This window comes from Lepidochelys kempii, chromosome 1 (genome assembly GCF_965140265.1).
Source record: "Lepidochelys kempii isolate rLepKem1 chromosome 1, rLepKem1.hap2, whole genome shotgun sequence".
NCBI classification, from domain to species: domain Eukaryota; kingdom Metazoa; phylum Chordata; order Testudines; family Cheloniidae; genus Lepidochelys; species Lepidochelys kempii.
In genome coordinates, this window is record NC_133256.1 from 148573751 (window position 1) to 148597980 (window position 24230).

The following is a 24230-nucleotide window of genomic DNA, read 5'->3' on the forward strand; positions in this document are numbered from 1 at the left end:
GAATTTAGCAACGTTAAATCGATTTAAACCTGCACCCGTCCACACAGTGAAGCCCTTTATTTCGACTTAAAGGGCTCTTAAAATCGATTTCCTTACTCCACCCCTGACAAGTGGATTAGCGCTTAAATCGACGTTCCCAGCTCGAATTTGGGGTACTGTGGACACAATTCGATGGTATTGGCCTCCGGGAGCTATCCCAGAGTGCTCCATTTTGACCGCTCTGGACAGCCCTCTCAACTCAGATGCACTGGCCAGGTAGACAGGAAAAGAACCGCGAACTTTTGAATCTCATTTCCTGTTTGGCCAGCATGGCAAGCTGCAGGTGACCATGCAGAGCTCATCAGCAGAGGTGACCATGATGGAGTCCCAGAATCGCAAAAGAGCTTCAGCATGGACCGAACGGGAGGTACGGGATCTGATCGCTGTTTGGGGAGAGGAATCCGTGCTATCAGAACTCCGTTCCAGTTTTCGAAATGCCAAAATCTTTGTGAAAATCTCCCAGGGCATGAAGGACAGAGGCCATAACAGGGACCCGAAGCAGTGCCGCGTGAAACTGAAGGAGCTGAGGCAAGCCTACCAGAAAACCAGAGAGGCGAACAGCCGCTCTGGGTCAGAGCCCCAAACATGCCGCTTCTATGATGAGCTGCATGCCATTTTAGGGGGTTCAGCCACCACTACCCCAGCCGTGTTGTTTGACTCCTTCAATGGAGATGGAGGCAATACGGAAGCAGGTTTTGGGGACGAAGAAGAGGAGGAGGAGGAGGAGGTTGTAGATAGCTCACAGCAAGCAAGCGGAGAAACCGGTTTTCCCGACAGCCAGGAACTGTTTCTCACCCTAGACCTGGAGCCAGTACCCCCCGAACGCACCCAAGGCTGCCTCCTGGACCCAGCAGGCGGAGAAGGGACCTCTGGTGAGTGTACCTTTTAAAATGCTATACATGGTTTAAAAGCAAGCATGTGAAAGGATTACTTTGCCCTGGCATTTGCGGTTCTCCTAGATGTAGTTCTAAAGCCTTTGCAAAAGGTTTCTGGGGAGGGCAGCCTTATTTCGTCCTTCATGGTAGGACACTTTATCACTCCAGGCCAGTAACACATACTCGGGAATCACTGTAGAACAAAGCATTGCAGTGTATGTTTGCTGGCATTCAACCAAAATCCGTTCTTTCTCTCTCTGTGTTATCCTCAGGAGAGTGAGATATAATTCATGGTCACCTGGTTGAAATAGGGTGCTTTTCTTCAGGGACACTCAGTATAGCCCATTCCTGCTGGGCTGTTTGCCTGTGGCTGAACAGAAATGTTCCCCGCTGTTAGCCACAGGGAGGGGGGAAGGTTGAGGGGGTAGTCACGCGGTGGGAGGAGGCAAAATGCGACCTTGTAACGAAAGCACATGTGCTATGTATGTAATGTTAACAGCAAGGTTTACCCTGAAAGAGTGTAGCGACTGTTTTATAAAATGTGTCTTTTTAAATACCGCTGTCCCTTTTTTTTTCTCCACCAGCTGCATGTGTTTCAATGATCACAGGATCTTCTCCTTCCCAGAGGCTAGTGAAGCTTAGAAAGAAAAAAAAAACGCACTCGCGATGAAATGTTCTCCGAGCTCATGCTGTCCTCCCACACTGACAGAGCACAGACAAATGCGTGGAGGCAAATAATGTCAGAGTGCAGGAAAGCACAAAATGACCGGGAGGAGAGGTGGAGGGCTGAAGAGAGTAAGTGGCGGGCTGAAGACAGGGCTGAAGCTCAAATGTGGCGGCAGCGTGATGAGAGGAGGCAGGATTCAATGCTGAGGCTGCTGCAGGACCAAACCAGAATGCTCCAGTGTATGGTTGAGCTGCAGCAAAGGCAGCTGGAGCACAGACTGCCACTGCTGCCCCTCTGTAACCAACCGCCCTCCTCCCCAAGTTCCATAGCCTCCACACCCAGACGCCCAAGAACGCGGTGGGGGGGCCTCCAGCCAACCAGCCACTCCACAACAGAGGATTGCCCCAAAAAAAAGAAGGCTGTCATTCAATAAATTTTAAAGTTGTAAACTTTTAAAGTGCTGTGCTTAAAGTGCTGTGTGGCATTTTCCTTCCCTCCTCCACCACCCCTCCTGGGATACCTTGGCAGTCATCTCCCTATTTGTGTGATGAATGAATAACGAATGCATGACTGTGAAGCAGCAATGACTTTATTGCCTCTGCAAGCGGTGATTAAAGGGAGGAGGGGAGGGTGGTTAGCTTACAGGGAAGTAGAGTGAACCAAGGGGCGGGGGGTTTCATCAAGGAGAAACAAACAGAACTTTCACACTGTAGCCTGGCCAGTCATGAAACTGGTTTTCAAAGCTTCTCTGATGCGTACCGCGCCCTCCTGAGCTCTTCTAACCGCCCTGGTGTCTGGCTGCGCGTAACCAGCAGCTAGGCGATTTGCCTCAACCTCCCACCCCACCATAAACGTCTCCCCCTTACTCTCACAGATATTGTGGAGCACACAGCAAGCAGTAATAACAGTGGGAATATTGGTTTCGCTGAGGTCTAAGCGAGTCAGTAAACTGCGCCAGCGTGCCTTTAAACGTCCAAATGCGCATTCTACCACCATTCTGCACTTGCTCAGCCTGTAGTTGAACAGCTCCTGACCACTGTCCAGGCTGCCTGTGTACGGCTTCATGAGCCATGGCATTAAGGGGTAGGCTGGGTCCCCAAGGATACATATAGGCATTTCAACATCCCCAACAGTTATTTTCTGGTCTGGGAAGAAAGTCCCTTCCTGCAGCTTTTGAAACAGACCAGAGTTCCTGAAGATGCGAGCGTCATGCACCTTTCCCGGCCATCCCACGTTGATGTTGGTGAAACGTCCCTTGTGATCCACCAGAGCTTGCAGCACTATCGAAAAGTACCCCTTGCGGTTTATGTACTCGCCGGCTTGGTGCTCTGGTGCCAAGATAGGGATATGGGTTCCGTCTATAGCCCCACCACAGTTAGGGAATCCCATTGCAGCAAAGCCATCCACTATGACCTGCACATTTCCCAGGGTCACTACCCTTGATATCAGCAGATCTTTGATTGCGTGAGCTACTTGCATCACAGCAGCCCCCACAGTAGATTTGCCCACTCCAAATTGATTCCCAACTGACCGGTAGCTGTCTGGCGTTGCAAGCTTCCACAGGGCTATCGCCACTCGCTTCTCAACTGTGAGGGCTGCTCTCATCCTGGTATTCATGCGCTTCAGGGCAGGGGAAAGCAAGTCACAAAGTTCCATGAAAGTGCCCTTACGCATGCGAAAGTTTCGCAGCCACTGGGAATCGTCCCAGACCTGCAACACTATGCGGTCCCACCAGTCTGTGCTTGTTTCCCGAGCCCAGAATCGGCGTTCCACAGCATGAACCTGCCCCATTAGCACCATGATGCATGCATTGGCAGGGCCCATGCTTTCAGAGAAATCTGTGTCCATGTCCTGATCACTCACGGGACCGCGCTGACGTCGCCTCCTCGCCCAGTATCGCGTTGCCATGTTCTGGTGCTGCATATACTGCTGGATAATGCGTGTGGTGGTTGATGTGCTCCTAATTGCCAAAATGAGCTCAGCGGCCTCCATGCTTGCCTTGGTATGGCGTCCGCACAGAAAAAAGGCGCGGAACGATTGTCTGCCGTTGCTCTGACGGAGGGAGGGGCGACTGACGACACGGCTTACAGGGTTGGCTTCAGGGAGCTAAAATCAACAAAGGGTGTGCCTGTACATCAAGGAGTATTTCAGGCAGGACTGCACGGAGGGTTCCAATAAGAAATAGTGCACCTAAGTTATCGTTGTTATTGGAACAAGGAGGTTAGCCTGGCCTCTGATTGATACATGGCTAGATTAACCTCGCTGCGCCTTCTCTGTGACTGACTGCAGTGTGATCTAGACAGGGGAGGAGGAAAATGAGTACAAAACAAATCTGGTCTATTTCTTGTTCTGACCCACTCCATCTATCCTTTACATCTTTGGCTGGCAGCAGACAAAAAAGGCGCGAAATGATTGTCTGCCCTTGCTTTCACGGGGGGAGGGAGGGTGGGAACGGGGTCCTGACGATATGTACCCAGAACCACCCGCGACAATGTTTTAGCCCCATCAGGCATTGGGATATCAACCCAGAATTCCAATGGGCAGCGGAGACTGCGGGAACTGTGGGATAGCTACCCACAGTGCAACGCTCCGGAAGTCGACGCTTGCCTCGGTACTGTGGAAGCGCTCCGCCGAGTTAATGCACTTAATGCACTTAGAGCATTTTCTGTGGGGACACACACACTCGAATATATAAAACCGATTTCAAAAAAACCGACTTCTATAAATTCGACCTAATTTCGTAGTGTAGACATACCCTGAGGTATCTGCCGAGTGTGAGTCCTGTACATCCCAAGCAACCAGGGACGTGGTGGAGTGCTCTGAAGGAAGCCCGGTGCTCCTGTGGAGGTCAGTCAGTCTGTGTTTGTAGGCCTTATGTTACACTACAATCAATGTCCCTTTGCCAGCATTTGTAGCTGCGTTCAGGATCTCAGCAGGGCCTCATTCTCATCTCTTCTCCGAGGTAAGCAATGTGAAAGTGACAGGGCTTTAGAGGGAGGAATAAAATAGGTAGTTTGGGAACCACAAAGGAAACTCCCAACCTCCTAAGAGGAAATGTTCTTGAATTTGTTCAGCCATTCCTCTGCTCTGGATGTACTAAAACAAAGTATTACAGAAGGACACCTACCTTATTTCAATCATTGTAAGCGTTCCTACCCTATGTCAACTGATTTGGGCTTCCCTGCTACATTTGGCACTTCCTGTCATGCAGACAGTCAAACTTGCAAGCTGAATGTTCTACCTGTGACTGATGAGACAGTTTCCGGCAGGTTGGATTTTCTCTACAGCTGTCTTCACCTCTCACCTGTTTTTCTTCTCTTCAGTTCTCCAGTGTTTGTTTATTTTCTTAACCCACTGAATTGACTCCCTCTTTCCTTCTCCCATTCCTTTCTCCCCTTCCTCCTTTTTTTTCCTGTACATGTTCTCTCCTCGCTTTGCATTGAACTACACGAGCCCAAGAATTTTATTCTTTATTTCTAAGAGAACTATTTATCATTGGAACTTTTATTCTGTCCTCTTTAAGCAGTGTGCTCTTAAGGCCCCTTCTTGAATTAATCCTGGGGTAGCTTCTTTACTGCTGATGAACTGGTCACAGTCCTAGACAGCTCACCCTGGGATACTGGTTGACTGACTTGATTGATAAAAATTGTGTTGTGTCTTGGCTAAGGCCAAGAGAGGCCATAAAGAGATGAGTGGAGAACAAGACAGCTAGCTCCTTGCTTTGATGGTCTGTTTCCAAGGCAGGCATCTACATTTGTTTCAATGAAAGAGGCTAACAACTGAAGAATCTCCATGCAGTAGTGGATGCTGCTGTGTAGTGATGCTCCTGTCCTGCTTTCAAAACCCGATCAGCCTTCCTCAGACTGAACGTTCTGTCAACCCCAGTATCACTGCAGTGCCCTCACTAATAAGATTTAAATCACTACTGGTGACTCGTGAAGCCTCTTCAGTCACATCAGGCCAAATTCCACCTACACATGCACAGTTGAAACAGCATGGTTGCACCCACATGACTGAAAAGATAATTTGACCCAGTATTTTTAAACAAGATAGCTTCCCTCATCCCATACACATACTTTTAAAGTTATAGTTAAAGCTTTCCAAAGCCCTGAAACTACTTTCAATCATATTTTTGAATTATATTATTTCTGAACACAGACTGACCGTCAGATCAAAATGTGTGACACACCATACTGTGAATGTGAAAGGGGACATAAAACTGATTTGGACAATTGAGAAGAAGGCTAAAGAGCAGTCACTGAATTGGCATACTGCCTAGTTTATACCTTCTCAGGGGAAGTCTCTCCCCTATAAATTTAATCAGCTTTATAAACAGTATGTGTCTCAGCACATGAGTCTTCTACTTAGAAAATGCAAACATTGAACTCAAAGTGCAGGGTATAGATTCACCTTTCAAATAATCAAGATTTGTTTAATCATGAATACACAGTGTTTGACTGTGAGCTATGGTAAGGTCACAAAACTCAGACTGATCAGGACAGTAGCTGATGTCAAAGCAGGTTTTAGGAGGAGGAAATTGAAAAAAAAAGTTCTCCTTAATCTAGCAACTCACATGCTATCAGAAACCATTACTGAATTCATTTGCAGAAAACTTTGCTATCAATAAATACTACTTGATCATATGCAGCAGTTCAAATTAATACTACCAAAACATTACTTTATTAGTAACATTTTGACATCCTAGAATGGAAGACACTGCAGATGTGCAAATACTTAACATATTAATGAATTTAGGTTCAAGCCACCCTTATGAAGTAGGACATTTTCATCCCTAATTAAATACAGGGAAACTGAGACAAAAAGAAGTTAAGGGATTTAACCAAAGTTGCATAGAGGACAGTCCTCCACCAGTAATATATATAGCTGGTGTTACTTTCCCAATGCTGTGGAGATGAGTGAAACTGTTTGGGAGGAAATAAATTGTGAATGAAAAATGTGAAAGAAAATTGGGAGTTCTTGAAGAAAAGTTTATTAGATGGCCACAGTCCAGAGAGGACATCTTTGGCTAAAAACCCATCCTGGTACAGTGGCAAATTGAAGGCAGCAATAAGAAATAAAAAGGCAATATAAAACAAATGGAAAAAAGAGGAGGTAGATAGCAATCGGAATAAATTAGAAGGTATGACATATAGAAAATTGATTAAAATGACCGGAGATAATATAGGCTCCAGGGAACGTACCTCAAAGAGAACAATGGCTGGGCTATTAGTTGGGAAAGGCCTATCTGCATTCCTCCAGCCAGGCTATTGAGCTTCTTTTTCTGAGTCTGGAGCCTAACATCTAAAAGGACATTAAGCCATGGAAATCCTTGCCTGGAGAGGAAGGGGGCATCTCAGACAGATGCAGAGATGGCATCAGGTTGTCAGTCTAAGGTGGAGAACATTTGTAACATTATCTGATTAAAATATGACCGTGCAAATCATTGTTGCTACCACTGTTATATAACTGCAATGAAACTTATACAAAGTGTGCCAAGAAGGTGTCAATAGAAAAGGTTAAGCAGCTTGCAGGCTAAATGACCCAGAGTCAACCTTTAGAGACATGTTAGAAAAGTATGTGAATGGTAATTAGGGTCACTGCATGCTAGATAGGCTAGAACTTTGAAATGCAAACCTGTATTGTTAGAGAATTAGAGGTGATACTAACTGTATGTGTTAACTTATATCTTGTTAGATATTAGCCAAGTAAACAGACAGTTACTGTCTGTCACTATAGCTATTGATTCAGAGATCAAAAAGTAATATTAACATTTACATGAACTGTACACATAGTAATATCACTGTATCCATCTCTCTTTGAAATGTAGAGCCTGTGAATGGTGGAAAAACAGGCAATTGCCTTATGTTAATCCATGTCGCTAATTACCGGTGATGCTTAGGAAACAGGTCTACTTCAAAGTCTCCATGATTACCTATTGTTCACCTAAGGATTCTGACCTGTCAAGAGGAGGTCTGGAACTGTATAAAAACCCCTTGGGTCGTGATCCTTTTTATCTCAGATCTGCTTAATGCTTCATGCTGGGGAAGCTTAAGTTATAAGGCTGAGATCTCCAGTCCTGACTGGATCACCTTGAATATGGACATTGGAGTATAATTTATGGACTAATTCTGAAAGAACCCTTTGCAACTACAAAGCTCACCATCTCTACTATGAATCTAATCTCAAGAACTGTACTCATGTCTGTACATATTGTGATCTTTTAACCAATACTCTCTCTCTCTTTTCTTTTTTAATACATTTTAGTTTAGTTAATAAGAATTGGCTGTAAGCATGTATTTGGGTAAAATCTGGAATACTCATTAACCTGGCAGGTATTATGTCCAATACTTTGGGATTAGTAGAATTTTCTTATATGATGAATAAGATTTTCAGTAATCCTCATCATATTTGAGTTTGGTGTCTGGATGGAGGCCTGAGGCTGGGTTACTTTAAGGGAACTGTGTTGTTGGCTTCTGGGTAACCGGTGAGGTATTACAGAAACTGTTTTGTGCTGGCTTGGTTAATCTAAGTATTGGAATATTCATCCAATATCCATCCCCAATCCTTTGGGGATTGTCTGCCTCATTCTTTGCAGTTCACCCTAATTGAGTGACCTCAATGCAGCTCCTCTGGGACTCCGATCACAACTTGTAGGATGTGTCTGAGCCAGCTAGGCTTGCCTAAGTTATGGGGGAATTGATAGGGTCTGCATCTTGGCTAAAGATTTACAGCCCTTTTATGGTCCTAACTCTTTTCCCTGCTTGCCATATACCTTTGGGCACATAGACAATAAGTTTATTGGAAGGAGCTGTTTTGAATCACGTTAATCAGCCACTGGTCACAGGCTCCCAGAGGGAAGGGTCTTGCAGGTACCAATTACAGTTGGGCCTTCCAAGTTAAGATGACTGGAAATGGGATCTGCCACTCCGAGATCCAGGCTAAGAGTGGTAGAACCATGGAGTTCCACCTGGAAAGAGATGTATCTGTCCACTGAGGGTGTGTGCCCATGTGAGGGACTGCAAGACATTCTATGGCATTGCTCAGCCTGTACCCATGCCAGGACGAAGGGACTACAGTTTTGAAGCTTGGTGATCAAGTCTATAGTGGGGTGAGCCTCAGAGCTCCACTCTGGGAGAAGGGCAGGTAGAGGCCTGTCACGTGGAAAGAGCACCTATGGGAAGATCACCGGTGCAGCTCACCTCTGAACCAGCACATCAGTCAACATGTTTTTATGGAAAATAGGTCTTGTCAAGCACCCTGATTTCATTCTTTGATGAGATTACAAGTTTGGTTGATAAAAGTAACTGCATAGACAGAACAGACTTTTGTAAGGCATTTTATTTAGTAGTGCACAACATTCTAATTAAAAAAATTAGCACTATACAAATCAATAAATACCTGTTAAATGGATTAAGGGCTGTCTAACTGACAGATGTCAAAAAGTAGTTCTCAGCGGTGAACCATCATCCAGTGAGGGATATGGAGTTCTGCAAGGACTGGTATTAAGCCTCAGACTATTCAACATTTTCATCAGTGATCCAGAATTAAATATAAAATGCTGCTTATAAAATTTGCAGGTGACGCAAAGATTGGCGGAGTGGAAAATATTGATGAGGACAGAACAGTGATGCAGAGATCTGAAATGCTTGGTAAACTGGGCCCATTCAAACAACATGTGTTTTAAGACAGCCAAATGCAAAGTTATACATCTAGGAACAAGGAAGCCAGGACACATTAAAGAATGGAGGACTGTATCCTACAAAGCAGTGATTCTAGAAAGGAATTATGGATCATAGCGGCCAAGCAACTCAACATCAGCAATGCTGTAGAAGAGTATGAAGGTGATGGAGGAGACCAATTCTACACATTTTAAAAAGCACGTTGAAAGATTTGAGAGGGTGCAGCAAAGAGCCACAAAACGATGTGAGGGATGGAGAAAATGCCTTACAGTGAGAGATTTAAAGAGCTTATCTGTTTAGTGTATCAAAAAAGAAGACTGAGCAGTGATTTGAAGTCAGTGCATAAGTACCTTCGTGGAGAGAAATACTGGGTACAGGGCTGGATTACCCAGTAGGCAGACTAAGCATGTGTTTAGGGCACCAGCAAAGCAGGGAGCACCAAAAAAAAAAAAAAGAGATTTTTTTTTTTTTTAAAAATTGATATTTGATATTTCAGAAAAAAGCATTGAAGTAGTCATCATGGGAAAAATCAGAACTTTGTTAGACTTCCTTACACTCCACTACACATTCTTCCCCCATTTTTCTGTTCTCTTTTTATTACTTATCCCCACCTAAACCAGGGGGGCATCCTACTAACGTAGATCGAAATAATGCGAGGAAATCAGATACTGTCATGTATTGCAATAAATTTATGTTTTATTATTGATATATTCTTCTGAGTTATACGTACTTGATTCAATTTTTCTCTTTCTTATATATATATATATATATATATATATATATATACACACACACACATAAAAATAGTGTATGTTGAGTAATTTGTTGTTTTTTTTTAAGTTCAAATAACTGAGATAAGGGGCAGGATGAAACGTAACCAACTGAGTGGAGCACAGAAACGTAAACTGGCAGAAGAAAAGAAACAAAAAACAGCGAAATTTTCCAAAATTTTCCAAAGCTGACATCATTTTTCAAAGCGAATCCATCAGAAGCAACATCTTCTCTCAGTAGCACAGACATCATTCTAAAACCTCTAGGTGTTTCAGAGACTGACCCTTCTTCTACTGGTGAAACAAACACCATTCCAGAATATGTGGATGTGTCAGAGACTGTAACTGATCATCCTACTCCTGGTGGTAAAACAGACATTGTTCTAGAAAGTGTGTATGTGTCAGAGATTAAACCTGCTCAAGCTGTAAATAATAGGAGAAAAGATCCTGGTATGTCGGTTGATTTCAATACCAATCATGTAGCTTACTGGATAGATCGTGGACCAAATGACTGTCAACACCACACTGGGCCATTTGAAAAATCACTTCAGACTTTTACCAATGGCAAACAAACAAGATATTGTCCACAAAAAAATATTTTTTGGCATGAAAGCGAATGGTGAGAAATACACCTGAGAATGGCTACTGTATTCACCATCAGCAGGGTCTGTGTACTGTTTTGTTTGCAAACTTTTTGCATATAAACCTTCAACATCCTGGTTTGCTGCAAATGGATTTAGTGACTGGCGGAATACTGTTTTACTTGAACAACATGAAAATAGCACTACTCACAGAGATTCAATGTTGACATATTTAAATCGAAGACAGGGCTTTGGATTGACACAAAAATTGGAAGAACAACTTAAAGGGGAGCGTGAATACTGGCAACATGTCTTGCAGGGTGTTATAGCTGTTATTCAAACATTAGCTGAATGTGGTCTGCCTTTCCGGGATCAAATGACACATTTGGATCATTGCAGAATGGAAATTTCTTGGGATTGTTGGAGCTTGTGGCTCAGTTTGACCCATTTTTAGCAGGCCATATCTCAAAATGTGGGAATCCTGGCAAAAGTAACCCATCATACTTATCCAAGACAATATGTGATGAACTCATTGGTCTAATGAGTGACAAAGTTCGTTCAGCTATTGTGGATGAAATAAGTACTGCTGGGTACTTCAGTTTATCTGTAAATTCTACACCTGATCTTTCACATATTGATCAATTGAGTATTGTACTATGATATGTGTCTCCCACAGATGGAAAACCAGTTGAACAATTTATAACATTCCTCAATTTGAAAAGCCACACTGGTGAAGAAATGGCAAATCAAGTACTGCATTATCAGTGCCAAGTTTGCAAAATAGATTTCTCAAAGTGCAGAGGTCAATCTTATGACAACGCTGCCAACATGTCAGGGCGTTATCAAGGAATGCAAAAGAAGCTTTTAGAACAGAACAAATATGCCATATTCATACCATGCGCTGCACACTCTCTCAGTCTTGTTGGCCGCAGTGCTGTTGATTGTTGTCCGGTGGCAATAAATTTTTTCTGCCTCAACACGCCAATGGGCAGTTCTTAAAAAACATATTTGGGCCATGATCGTGTGTTGAAATCTCCTTCTAATACTCGGTGGGAGGCACATGCAGTGGAAACAAGTGCAATTCTGGAGTCCTACTCAAAGATTATGGATGCATTAGAAAGTATAGCTGAAGAACAATCAGAAAAGGGAGAAACTATACAAGAGGCAGAAAACATTGCAAACAAGATGCAAGAACTAGAGTTTGTATTCATGTTGACTGTGTGGAATGAAATTTTACCACACAAGTCAAGCTCTCAAAGAAAAAGAATTGGATTTGAAAACATGTGCAGACTTCTGTCAATCATTAGCAGACCACTTACACACTTTTAAGAATGATTTTGAAAGATTTGAAGAGATATCAAAAGATATCTTGCCTGATACTAACTACACAGAAGCCCAGTCCCGCAAGCGAATCAGGAAAAAACAAGCAAATGAAAGCAGTGCAACAGAAACAGCATTGAATCCTAAAGACAAATTTCGTGTGTCTACTTACTACGCTATAATTTATACACTTGAAGCTCATCTGAAGAGGAGAGGTGAAGCGTACAAAGAAGTATCAAGTAGATTTCCTTTTCTAAATGATATGGACTTATCGGACGAACAATATTCACAAGGTTTCCAAAAGTAAGTTGACTCATACCCTGTTGACTTGAGCATGACTCTCTTTGGAGAAGTATGGCAGTTCTACTGTTATATGCGTGCAAAGTTTAATGAAACAGGAAAAATGAAATTCAGTCACATTGATCTTCATGACACAATATTGAAAGATGGAATACACTGTGTATTTCCAAATGTAGAGATCGCACTACGTATTTTTCTAACATTAATGATTACTAACTGCTCCGCAAAAAGCTCTTTTTCTCAGCTGAAAAGAATAAAAAACCCTCAGAGAACAACAATGTGTCAGGACAGACTTGATTCACTTTCCCTATCGTGTATGAAAGCGGACATGCTTTGTCGAGTCAGCTTTTCTGAACTTATCCAGAATTTTGCAATCAGAAAATCTAGAAAGAAGCTATTTTAATTTCAGCATACATGTAAGTTGTGTGTCATTTCGAAAAATAAAATTTTATTTTATGGTATAGTATTGTTTTTATTTTGAATTACATATGGGGGGGCACCATAATCTTTTCAGTGCTTAGGGCCTCTAAAGATCTTAATCTGGCCCTCACTGGATACTAAAAGGCTCTTCAATCTATCAGAGAAAGCCAGAACAAGAATCACTGGCTGGAAGTTGAAGCCAGAGAAACTCAAATTAGAAATTAGGCACATTTTTTTAAAAACTGTGAGAGTGATTAAGCACTACAACAAACTACCAAGGGAATTGGTGGATTTTCCATTTCTTCTTGCCTTCAAATCAAGACTGGATGCCTTTCTGGAAGAAATGGTTTTGACAAACACAAGTCATTGGGCTCAACACATGGCAACTGGGTGAAATGTAATGGCCTGTGATATTCAGGATATCAGACTAAATTATTTAATGGTCCCTTCTCTCCTTAAACTCTATAAATTGCACTGCAAGTGTGTGGCAGAGCTAGAGAACAAAACACAGATTTCCTGACTCCCATCCCTCTGCTTTAACTGCAAGACTGCTTTCCACCTCTTAGCTCAGAAAAAGAGAGTGCACTATAGAACAAAATACAGCAGAAATGGATCAATACAAATGCTAGTGGCTGCATTTTAATCACAAGAACCAAAGATTCCAGGATTTATTTTCAGAATACATCAGCGACTGTCCATTTGGGGCATTTGTGTTGGAGGGACATTATGTTAAGCAGGTGAATCAATTTCATTAGTAAATTGTTAAGTTCTAGGTGTATAAAGAAGGCTATTAGAGAACAGAGTGCTGTGACACAAAGGCCCTAACTAGTGAATGTTTATTCAAAGATTTATTTTTTTCAGGAGTTCCGAGATTTCCCCTCCCACCTCCATGTTTTGGGGGAAAAGGAACTTTTTAAAAGAAAACGTTAAAATTTATATTAGTCTGGATTTACGAAGGTCAGTTTTGATATGAAGCAAATCTGACAATATATCACAACAGAGATCTAATTACTTGCACTAAAAAGGAAATCGTGTTACTTACAATACAAAGCCACATGTATGCAACTTGATTAGATAGATAGACCAACCCTAACCAGACATCTGGACTTTGTGGAAGCATCAGATAATAGACTAGGGTGACCAGTCAGCAAATGTGAAAAATCAGGACAGCGGATGGGGGGTAATAGGAGCCTATATAAGAAAAAGACCCAAAAATCGGGACTGTCCTTATAAAATCAGGACATCTGGTCACCTTATAATAGACACAAAATTGAATCCACGTCACAGCTCCAGTCCTTCCCTTCTTTTATGTCCACGACTTTTGCCCTGTTCACTATTCAAACCACAGACTTTTCATATATATATATATATATATATATATATAAACCTACCACCACCACCAATGATACAAAGACAACAGGATAATTTTGTTCATTCAGATTCAACAAATATTACAGTAGCCTGTTGTGAGCTACAAATAGCTAAAAAATCAAATTTCATCAGCAACTCTGTCAAGCTGCATTCCAAACTCAGTTTACCACTGCAGTGAATACCTAGACATTTATCTTCCCTAGCTAGGTTAATCTTGTGTTCCATAATTATCATGACTGTCATAAACTCTTTGAATTCTGTTCCTGCAGTTTAGAATGCTGCCATTTTTTGGTGAAACTGAGCATAAAGAAGCACTTCTTGTGTCTAGCTGAATGTCAGCAAGCAAGGATTAAAAATATCTTGCACTTGAGATTGTGCTTCACTATAGAGTTTTGCAAAGCTCAGCAGCTTTGGTTTGGAGGTGGTTCTGTTCATCTTTATCTAGAGCTGTAACCCTTACAACTTGCAAATGATCTTAGTTGATTAGATAAAGTTGCCTCAGTAGTTACAGTATCCCCAGTGGGAAAAGAGTGAAGAGTACTGTGAATATTGGGGTAGCCAGGCCCACCGACGGGGGGAGGGCAAACGGAGCAATTGCATAGGGGCCCAGGTATCCAATTGCTCAGCTAGCAGGAGTGGTGGCCCGAAGCCCTGAACTCTTTTAAATCACCCAGGCAGGCTGCAGGGCTCCTAGAGGCATGCGGGTGGCACCAGCGGCAGCAAAGGCAGTCGGTTGGGCACGTGGGAGCCCTGGCCGTGCCAGAAGAGCACGCCCAGCAGTGCAACTGGCAGCTCCCAGCAGCTCAGCCCATTCACAATTCTGCCCTGGAGCCCGGAATTGCTATTAGCAGGCCTGAGGGTAGCCTTATCCAGGGCAAAACTGACAGGTGTTTATGGGTGACCTCTGCATTTATATATGTACTTATGTTATTTGCAGGATGTGCCTATTACAAGCCTCTAAATGCATTTACAGAAAAACAGCCAAACGGTATTAGGGAATGCACACAAAATACTGTTCTGTAGCTAAACCAACCCCTTCGTAATCCAACTCAGCGGGAGCCTGGGTGGCCAGATACAGCAAGGCCTCAACTACACCTGAGGGCCAAAAGGCTCTGTTTGCACAAGAAGAAAAGGGGGGCAAATCCAGGAATCAAGGGGCCCACTATGAGAATGCCCTGACCCCACCTCCCAGATATACAGGAGATGGAAGTATCTAGGATTACATGCTTGATTGTTCCAAGTGATCCCAGGTGTCAGAGTAAGAAACTAAGAGAGAGGAGGTCCATCATTCACACAGGTCACAATCATAGAACAAACTCAGGTCTTTGTCATTCCGTGGAGGTGGTAGAGGGCTCTGCCTTCCCTGCAGCCACTAGATCTCTCAGAACCCAGTTTAACCTGACTCTACTTTTTACTCACAAAACCAACAAACAAATATGAAGTGGACATAACAACTAAGTGGGAGTAGCTCCCAAACTTATTTTTCTCCCTAACAAGGACGTTTTGTTTTTTTTTTAATTAAAGGACATGACGGAGTCAGTTCTTGGTTCCACTATAAATTTCTTGTGTGACCATTATGTCCCTTAACCACTCTGTACACCTCCGTTTTCCCACCTCTAAAATGAGAATGACAACTTATCTACCTGACAGGGATGATTTAAGACTAAATGTATTCATGTTTGTAAACCCTACTAAGACCTCTGGATGGAAAGCCCCCCACTGCTTCTGCTGAGTATGATTATGACTGTTTAGAAGGAGGGAGTGTGTGTGTGTGTGTGTGTGTGTGTGTGTTTGTCCTACTGTCTTGGATTTCCCTCTCTCAGAATTTCCAAAACCTTCCAAAATCACATTACTCAAAGCCACATTGTATTGGTGTACCCAATCTATCCAAGCTTCCTGAAACTTTTCAGAGAGGAAAATGAATGAATTTGAAATTACGAAGGGGGAGAAGAGGGATCTGTGTTTTTCAATAAATGTTGCCAAAAATAAACTGATTATTCCCTTCTCCCCACAGAACACGGTCTTTCATTCACATTCCTCCTCAGGGGGAAGAGGAGAAGGGCAGAGTTGTCATTAACCCACCTGCAGCATAATATGCAAGAGTTATTTCATTGGAAAGGGGAAAAAATGGAATGGCATGAAGTCACCTTTGGCTTCCGCTGCAGGAGTGGCAATATGCCAAACTTAAATGGAAACACAGAGCCACAATCATCATTAGCATTAACAATGACAGAGTAAGCTGAGAAAATATGCCACAATTACCCACCACTTTCCCAGCTGTACTGGAAACATCTGAGCTGAGGAAGAAGGGGAGATGTCCTCCAAATGTGGAAATAAATTAAAGTGCACAGGCAAGCAGAAAGTTTACAAGAGGAATCTTTTTACCTCTGCAGAAGCCTTCAAAACAATCCCCCACACAATCAAACAAATGCTTTTGTGTGTGAAAACATATATATGAGTATAAAGAAAAGCTGAAAGGAACCTTGCAGGGGCAAATCACACAGTACGATGAACTTAACTTTGTTGGAGAATGCTACAAAAAGTGGTAATTCTAACTATGATGGCAACAGCTGCTGGGAAGCCTGATGATGAGGTGGAGAAGGTATTTGAAAAGAAAGAGGCAATAATAGCCAATGAAAGGAAGGCTAAGTATATGCATGGTAAGTAAAAAATAAGTCATCCACTACAAGGTGATCAATAACAAGGTGGGTAGACAAGTAGACACTGGGCAATGTAACAGAACAGAAAACATTCCCAAAGCTGTTGAATGATTTTAAAAAAATCAAGGGCATGTAATTCACATCCACCATATATCCTACAGCTTAACAATATCAGACAGGGAGAGTCAATGTGATCCATACAGTTCAAAGTGGCAGCAATGTACCTGCCCTGTGTTTTTTTGCACTGCTTGAATCTAATCTTGCTCAACTTCAGACAGGATGACAACAGCATGCAAAATAGACTGCTGTGATACCTAAGATATGTATGTCATTCCAGCCTTTCTTTGAGAGCTGCAGCAGCCAAAACACTTTGCCTTGCAGCTCTGGAAAAAAGATACCCAGTTATTTCACATAGGTCTGACCAGTCACCCTGAATCAGAATGCCAGCTGCACACCCCAAGAAAGGGTGGAAACATGACACAGACAAGGAAGGGGGGGGAAAGAGGAAGTGAAATCAGATGAAAGCGAAAGAAACTATGAAGAAAACAGATGGGAAAAAAGAAAGCACAACAGAGTCTACAAAAAAAAGAGAGAGATGAGTGGAGGGAACAGAAAAAAGAAAAAAAGATGAATAAAGAAAGGGAGACAGAGTGTATTAGATTTTTTGATATTGAGTAAAAAAATTGAATGCCAAAATATTACAATAAATGAACATACATATAATGTTAAGTTTTATGTGAAAATATTTTATGAGCCCTGCCATCTCCCCTTTTAGCTAAAGTATTAGCAAAGTTAAGCAAGGGAATTTGTTCATGTTTTAACTTCGTTAATTGCTGTCAAGCTGACAGCCAGTATTGTGAATAGAAGCCTCCCTTCAGTAACGGGATGGAGAAATGGTTAAAAACGTTATGAAATAACTAGCTCTCCGGGGAAGTTTCTTCCTAACCACCTTCAGTTTGAGGTTGGCCTGTGTCTTGAAGCACAAGGGTTCATAAAATCCCTTCCATTTTCTCCCTATAATTTGTAATTGTGGATGTGCTTATTATCTACAAAAATGTCAAATACTTCTTTATATGTTTTCTTGATCCCAATAATATCTAGTGGCAGTGAGTTCCACTGGTTAATTATACATTGTGTAAATAATGTTTTTTCTTTGACCAGTTTTTAATATATTGCTTTTCAATTTTATTCAGTGTCTCATTGTTCTTTTATTAATCAAAAAAGATAAATAGGAACTCCACATTTGCCTTCTCTATACCATTCTTCTCAATCTAGCTTCAGCTGGAAATTTTCCAAGACTCTAATTATTTCCATTTTCCATTTCTATGCCCCTTCTATAGCCTCTTTGAGATAAGGTGAGCAAAAATGAACATTCTATTCCAGGTACTGGCATACTATTGATTTTTATAATGACATTATTCTCTTTTCAGTATTATTTTCTATTCCACTCTTTCTGCACCCGAACATTTTCACACTGAGCAGAGGTTTTAATTGAGCTGCCCACAGCTATGCGTATGTCTTTTTCTTGAGCGGCTACAGTTAATTTATAACCCAGTAACCTGTAAGGGGAAAGCTCTCCAAGTTTGCCAGGCCTCGGGGGTCCAACCAGAGCTTCAAATTCAGTGGAGAGAGGAGCTGAATACTTGAAAAGAGCTATTTTGGAGCTCATAAAAAACCCTGAATAATTCAAAATGTGAAATAGTTAATTGTTTGAGTTGTATGATTTATTCTGTCAACATTTTATCAATAAATACACCCTCTTTTCCCCTCCCTTATTATTCTCATTCCCTCTCACACTAAAGTAACTACCCAAAAAAACAGGTAAATTTGGTGAATTTGTCCTTCCAACAATAACTCATATTCATCTGTATTTTTGTTTCCTTTAGGGATCGGGCCACCTGCAAGTTTTGTAGTTTGCGAGACATATGGGGTGGAGTACAGGGAAAGAGCAGGGAAGGGTCTCCAGTAGAGGTGGGCAGAATGTTTTGACCAAAACCATTGTTGGTGAAAAATGCAGATTAGGGTTGACCGAAATATTTCACAAGTTCATGTCAAATTTGCAGAACTTTTTTCAGCAGAAAAAAAATCTGAAGTCAAAGCTCTTTGACATTTCAAAATTAAACATTTCAGTGCAAAATAGCTTTTCATTTCAAACTTTCCTCCAATTTTATTCAAAAAATAAAGTGTAAAAAAGCTCCCTTGGCATTGAAAAAAAAATTCATGTCAGGTCAAACAAAATGATAGCTTGACTCAAAACATTTTTTTTTAATTTTTCAAAACTGCCATAAAACTGAAAAATCAGTTATTGGAACACCTCTTGCTTTCAGCCAACTGTTATCCATGTAGTCTGTTTGTCCAAGGAGGATTTGGATGCTAACATGAGGTAATTCAGAATGGTTGGCACAGTTGTAGAGTGTCCAGAGAAGCATACTCAGAGGCAGAATCTCTATGCTTGTTACCAGTAGTCTGGGAAGATTATTTATCTTTCCGGGTGGAGGGGGGTTCATGGTGAGCCAGCACAGCAGAAGGTCATAAATCTGTTCTGGAAAGAGCAAGTACTAACAAAGCAACTCGCTACCACCCCATTACAGAGACAATTGAGTCCTGTGGTGTGGGATATTTGATCCATGCCTAGGAATAGCACTGGTTAGTGCTATGTAACAGACATGCTTCCAGAGAAACGTATAACTCATCCGTCCTGCTTATAAATGCTATCTGGATATTATGCTCTCTCTCTCTCCTCCAATCATTTTCTTTTAAATTAAGGATTTACCAGTATCTCATGCAAATGCATGGCGGGGCCCCAAATTTCACCATGTGTTGTAGCCCTTTTTTAAAAAAAATCCCATCCATAGATGCTAATTTGCGAATAAACCTGTTTCTCAACTCTACACCTCAATCTCTTTTAGACCCAGATACTAAAAGAAGCACTTCATGAGCAGACACCACTGACTCAACTGGGCTCCTGGTGGGGTCCACCCAATAGAACCAGCTGTAGGATCACCAGTGCATCAAGTTATCATATACAAGCACATGACTATGTTTCAGCATCTCCCCTATTTGTGAACAATTTGCTGCCACGCTATTGCCCCATTCCCTCTTCCATGCATTACAGTTTCTGTACATTAAAGGGACAGAGCCCCCTAACGCTGTTCTTCAGGAAGAGACTCTATCAGTGCTCAGAAACCCTGAATAGAATAACTGAATAGGTGAATAAGGTGAACAAGGGACCGACTCATTCTAGTAAATATTTTATTCAAGATTTTTCTCTTTCCTCCCCCTTTTGTTCCATCTGCTCTCCCAAGGGTATAAGCTTGAGACCTGTCATGCTAGTTGCTCCGTAAGGTTAACAACATTGGCTATAATATTCAACTTCAGACTTGTGCTATTAAATAGGCTGTAAATAGGGGCCTGCTCCTTGAGGGGCCTGAATTGGTATTTTCTTGCTTTGAGCCGAATGCATCCACCATGAGAACAGCAAGCTAAGAATCATTTAAAATGTATACAAAAAAAGAAAGAGATCATTTTCTCAACATTCATAGAAATGGGCCCGTTTGGTGTGTTCCTTAAAGCAAATTTCCACTTGTATTCTTTCACTTCTATAATTTAATGTTTCAGAAACTCAACTTCCTTCAAGCAATGATTACATAACAAATACAAATAGATTAATTTGAAGTACAGTCCTCCTCCCCCAACCATTAGAAATGTGATGGAGCCCTTCACTACAGGAAACCTAACACCAGCCAAAAAAAGATGAAAAGTTCTATTTTACCTAGACAATAGTGACTAAACCGCTGAACAGCCAATACCTGGTAAACAGTACAGTGTCCAAAAAAAAAAAAAGATTAAAAATTTCAAAGAACGTTCCTATCCAATGGAAATTCCTAAATCCTAGTAATTAAATGTGTGCTCCCTTACAGACAAACCAGCTTGCCCTGCACTGATGCAGTCAGGTTTTCTCACAACCTCTCACATAGCTTTTACACTCTGCCTACAGTAATGAGACTGCAGACCACCCTATTACTTTACTGCAAGATACAGGACCACTGTGGGGCACTCACAACCTAATCAGCAAATAACTTACATGTGCTAAATACCATCTCAGAGCGCACAAAGAGATACCACAGATCTCATTTGAAAGCACATGACTGCAGTGAAGATTAGCATTTCATTCCAGCACAGGTGTGTGTGTGTGTGTGTGTGTGTGTGTGTAATTTAATGCTTTCAGCTGTAAGGAGAGAAATTAGTGCCAGTTTCCATAAATATCCTTGAACTAGCCTCCCAGAGAAACCGATTAAGACATGAACCCAGTTTCTTCACTAACCAATTCAAGGATCCTCTGTAACAGAGGCCCGTCGGTGATTCACGACTCTGTGTCAGCACCTCTTGTCATGATATTTATCCAAAAGGTGGCATGTAGTATATGACTGGAAAACTAATAATTCACTGATCATTAATATTCTTGTGGGATGTATGTATGGTTGTCATAAATATAAAGGGAAGGGTAAACCCCTTTGAAATCCCTCCTGGCCAGGGGAAAGCTCCTCTCACCTGTAAAGGGTTAAGAAGCTAAAGGTAACCTCGCTGGCACCTGACCAAAATGACCAATGAGGAGACAAGATACTTTCAAAAGCTGGGAGGAGGGAGAGAAACAAAGGGTCTGAGTCTGGCTGTATGCTGGTTTCTGCCAGGGATAGACCAGGAATGGAGCCTTAGAACTTTTAGTAAGTAATCTAGCTAGGTATGTGTTAGATTATGATTTCTTTAAATGGCTGAGAAAAGAATTGTGCTGAATAGAATAACTATTTCTGTCTGTGTATCTTTTTTGTAACTTAAGGTTTTGCCTAGAGGGGTTCTCTATGTTTTTGAATCTAATTACCCTGTAAGATATCTACCATCCTGATTTTACAGGGGGGATTTCTTTATTTCTATTTACTTCTATTTTTTATTAAAAGTCTTCTTGTAAAACACTGAATGCTTTTTCATTGTTCTCAGATCCAAGGGTTTGGGTCTGTGGTCACCTATGCAAATTGGTGAGGCTTTTTATCCAACATTTCCCAGGAAAGGGGGGGTGCAAGTGTTGGGAGGATTGTTCTTAAGATCCAAGGGTCTGGGTCTGTAGTCACCTAGGCAAATTGGTGAGGCTTTTTACCAAACCTTGTCCAGGAAGTGGGGTGCAAGGTTTTGGGAAGTATTTTGGGGGGAAGGAAGCGTCCAAACAGCTCTTCCCCAGTAACCAGTATTAGTTTGGTGGTGGTAGCGGCCAGTCCAAGGATAACGGGTGTAATATTTTGTACCTTGGGGAAGTTTTGACCTAAGCTGGTAAAGATAAGCTTAGGAGGTTTTTCATGCAGGTCCCCACATCTGTACCCTAGAGTTCAGAGTGGGGGAGGAACCTTGACAGTCTTAAAAGCGCATTTTTACTTTTGTTTATTTGTAAGCCTTCCTATTTTTATTCCTTATACTTGGTATCACTTTAACCTATGTCCTTTTGTTAAATAAATTTGTTTTGTTGTAAACCAATTCAATGCTATGACTGAAATGAGAGTATTTGTTAAATCCCAGTTAAATTAATGAGCTGCAGTTTATCGTCTCTTTAATGGAGCAGCAAATTTAATAACTTGTGAGTGTTCACTGTGGGGGCTGGACACTGCATGGAGACATCTCCAGGGAACTCAGGAGATGGGGTTCACTGTTTGTTACCAGCAAGGCAAGGTTTGGATTGACAGAGTTCAGAACAGGTTGCTCACAAGGCAGACAAGCTGGTGTGTCAGGGAGTTGTCTTGCAGCTTAGCAGTAGCAGAACTTTCACTTGCTGAGGCTGAGAGGGGTAACACAGTTACGCACAATTCTGGCAACCCCCACAGATTACCATTCCCCTTGCTTCCTTTGCAGGTGGAGGGAATGCTTCCTATTGGTTAGAAAGGGCAACTAGAAGTCTCAAGATTCCACTCTTGATTTCACCACTTGATCTTTCTGTGTGACCTTTTCATCCCCGTACTAAGCCATTTGAAAACTACCTCACAGGTTACTGTTTGAGGGCCAAATTCATCATTAGGCTGCTGTACAAGTCCAAAGCATGATAATTAATACTAAAGAACAAGGACTCAAAACCCTATCCTATTTGTTTCCACAGAGGTACACGACTCTAGAGAGCTTGTGGTTTGGGTATGTTTCCCCTTGCCCTCACAATGTTCCAGCAATTAAAACAACACCATTGGCATTCTAATAATCCCAGTGAAAAATGTTAATGCCAGCACTGGGCAGGCAGAAAGCAGGCAGGCTTCAGGCCCTCTTCTCAATGCAACCTCCATGCTCATTTCTCCAACACATTTATTCTATCTTCCTGAAAGCAAAATACAAGGCCCAAAATCTCTTCAAAATTCCCCGCTGCGTGAAAACTGTCACTAAATCCAAATCTCACTTGCCATAGGGCACATAATACACTCTTGGGGTCTTCAGTCTCCTATTCCTATCATTCCTCATAGTTAGCCAGCTTTCACTGCTCCCCTACTGACCGCAACTAAAATAAACCAATCAACCAACTCCTGAATGGCACATCTTCTCTCCCTTCTCATGTGCGGGTAATAGACACAAGAACTCCCAGATTGGTATTGTTTCCTCCCTAACAGCCTGTCACAAGAAGCCAGAATGTGCTTTGATGCAGGGAGGTACCACAATGATTAGTATCTCAAGCAGTGTAATTAAAAACAAGTTTTATTAAGAATAGAGAAAATCCAATTAAAGCAAAAGAAATAGTCTGCATAAGGTATCCACTCTGAAACGCTGCAGGTACTCATCTATACAGGTACAAGTGATGTGTCCAGGATTAAATCATATTTTGCATTCCAAACTAGTGTGACCTTTCTTTCCTACTTATCTCTTTTTTCCCTCTACCACTTTGACTGGGCAGCCTGGCCTAAATTCCTTCCTGCACCAAGATCTTCTTTGACCAGAAAAGGGCCAAGTAGTTGTTACAGGAGATTATCAAGTTTCAGATGCTCCAGCCCAGACCTGAGGTATATTAGAGTAGTTTTATGAGCTGCTCTAATTTACACCAGCTGTCTGTGATGCCCAGGAGACCGTATGCCAGTTAAGCTTAAGCTTAAGCATCCTGCTCCTAACACACTTCTTTATGCCCCTGATGCTACGATGGGGATGACAGCTGATGTATGAACCAGATATGCTGGTTTTATGCCAGTTGAGAGCTCCCTCATGCTGGAGAAATTTTCATCTGGTCTGTTAGGGCTAGATTCTGGCCACCTTGTGCTTCCTCCGTGACTCACCGTAGCTGCAACAGAGGGAGAGGATCTGACCCACTGCCTCCAGTTTCAGAGTATAACAGGATGGATTGCCCTATAGGCAGAAAAGCCTGGGGCTAACCAACCCTGATTACATAATGAGACACACTCAATAGGGATCGGGTGCGTCCCCTATAAAAAGCAGCTGAAAGCTACTGTGGGGTGGGATGCCCAAGCAGATGAACTAATTAGCATGAACAGGCTCCAGAAGAGAGTCCTGGGATATAGGACTGAAACTACAGGCAGA

At 42.1% G+C, this 24230-nt stretch overlaps 2 protein-coding genes across 14 annotated transcripts in view; one reads left to right on the forward strand and one right to left on the reverse strand.

Moving 5' to 3' along the window:
• Positions 1-24230, reverse strand: part of DMD (dystrophin) — a 1926267-nt gene that overhangs the window by 1888514 nt on the left and 13523 nt on the right. The window lies entirely within an intron of this gene.
• LOC140905288 (myb/SANT-like DNA-binding domain-containing protein 7) lies at positions 334-1981 on the forward strand. Of its 2 annotated transcripts, XM_073328327.1 has the most exons (3): positions 334-406; positions 503-911; positions 1499-1981. In XM_073328327.1, the coding sequence occupies exons 1-3, from the start codon at positions 356-358 to the stop codon at positions 1582-1584; spliced, it is 546 nt and encodes a 181-aa protein (XP_073184428.1). In that variant the 5' UTR covers positions 334-355; the 3' UTR covers positions 1585-1981. The 2 variants fall into 2 exon arrangements, with proteins under 2 accessions (XP_073184428.1, XP_073184419.1); XM_073328318.1 differs by having other exon boundaries at positions 351-911.

Excerpts from the sequence above, each read along its gene's own strand:
- LOC140905288 (XM_073328318.1), top strand. The coding sequence starts at position 356 with ATGATGGAGTCCCAGAATCGCAAAAGAGCTTCAGCATGGACCGAACGG. Across the intron at positions 912-1,498 it reads AGGCGGAGAAGGGACCTCTG|CTGCATGTGTTTCAATGATC; the intron begins GTGAGTGTACCT and ends TTTCTCCACCAG.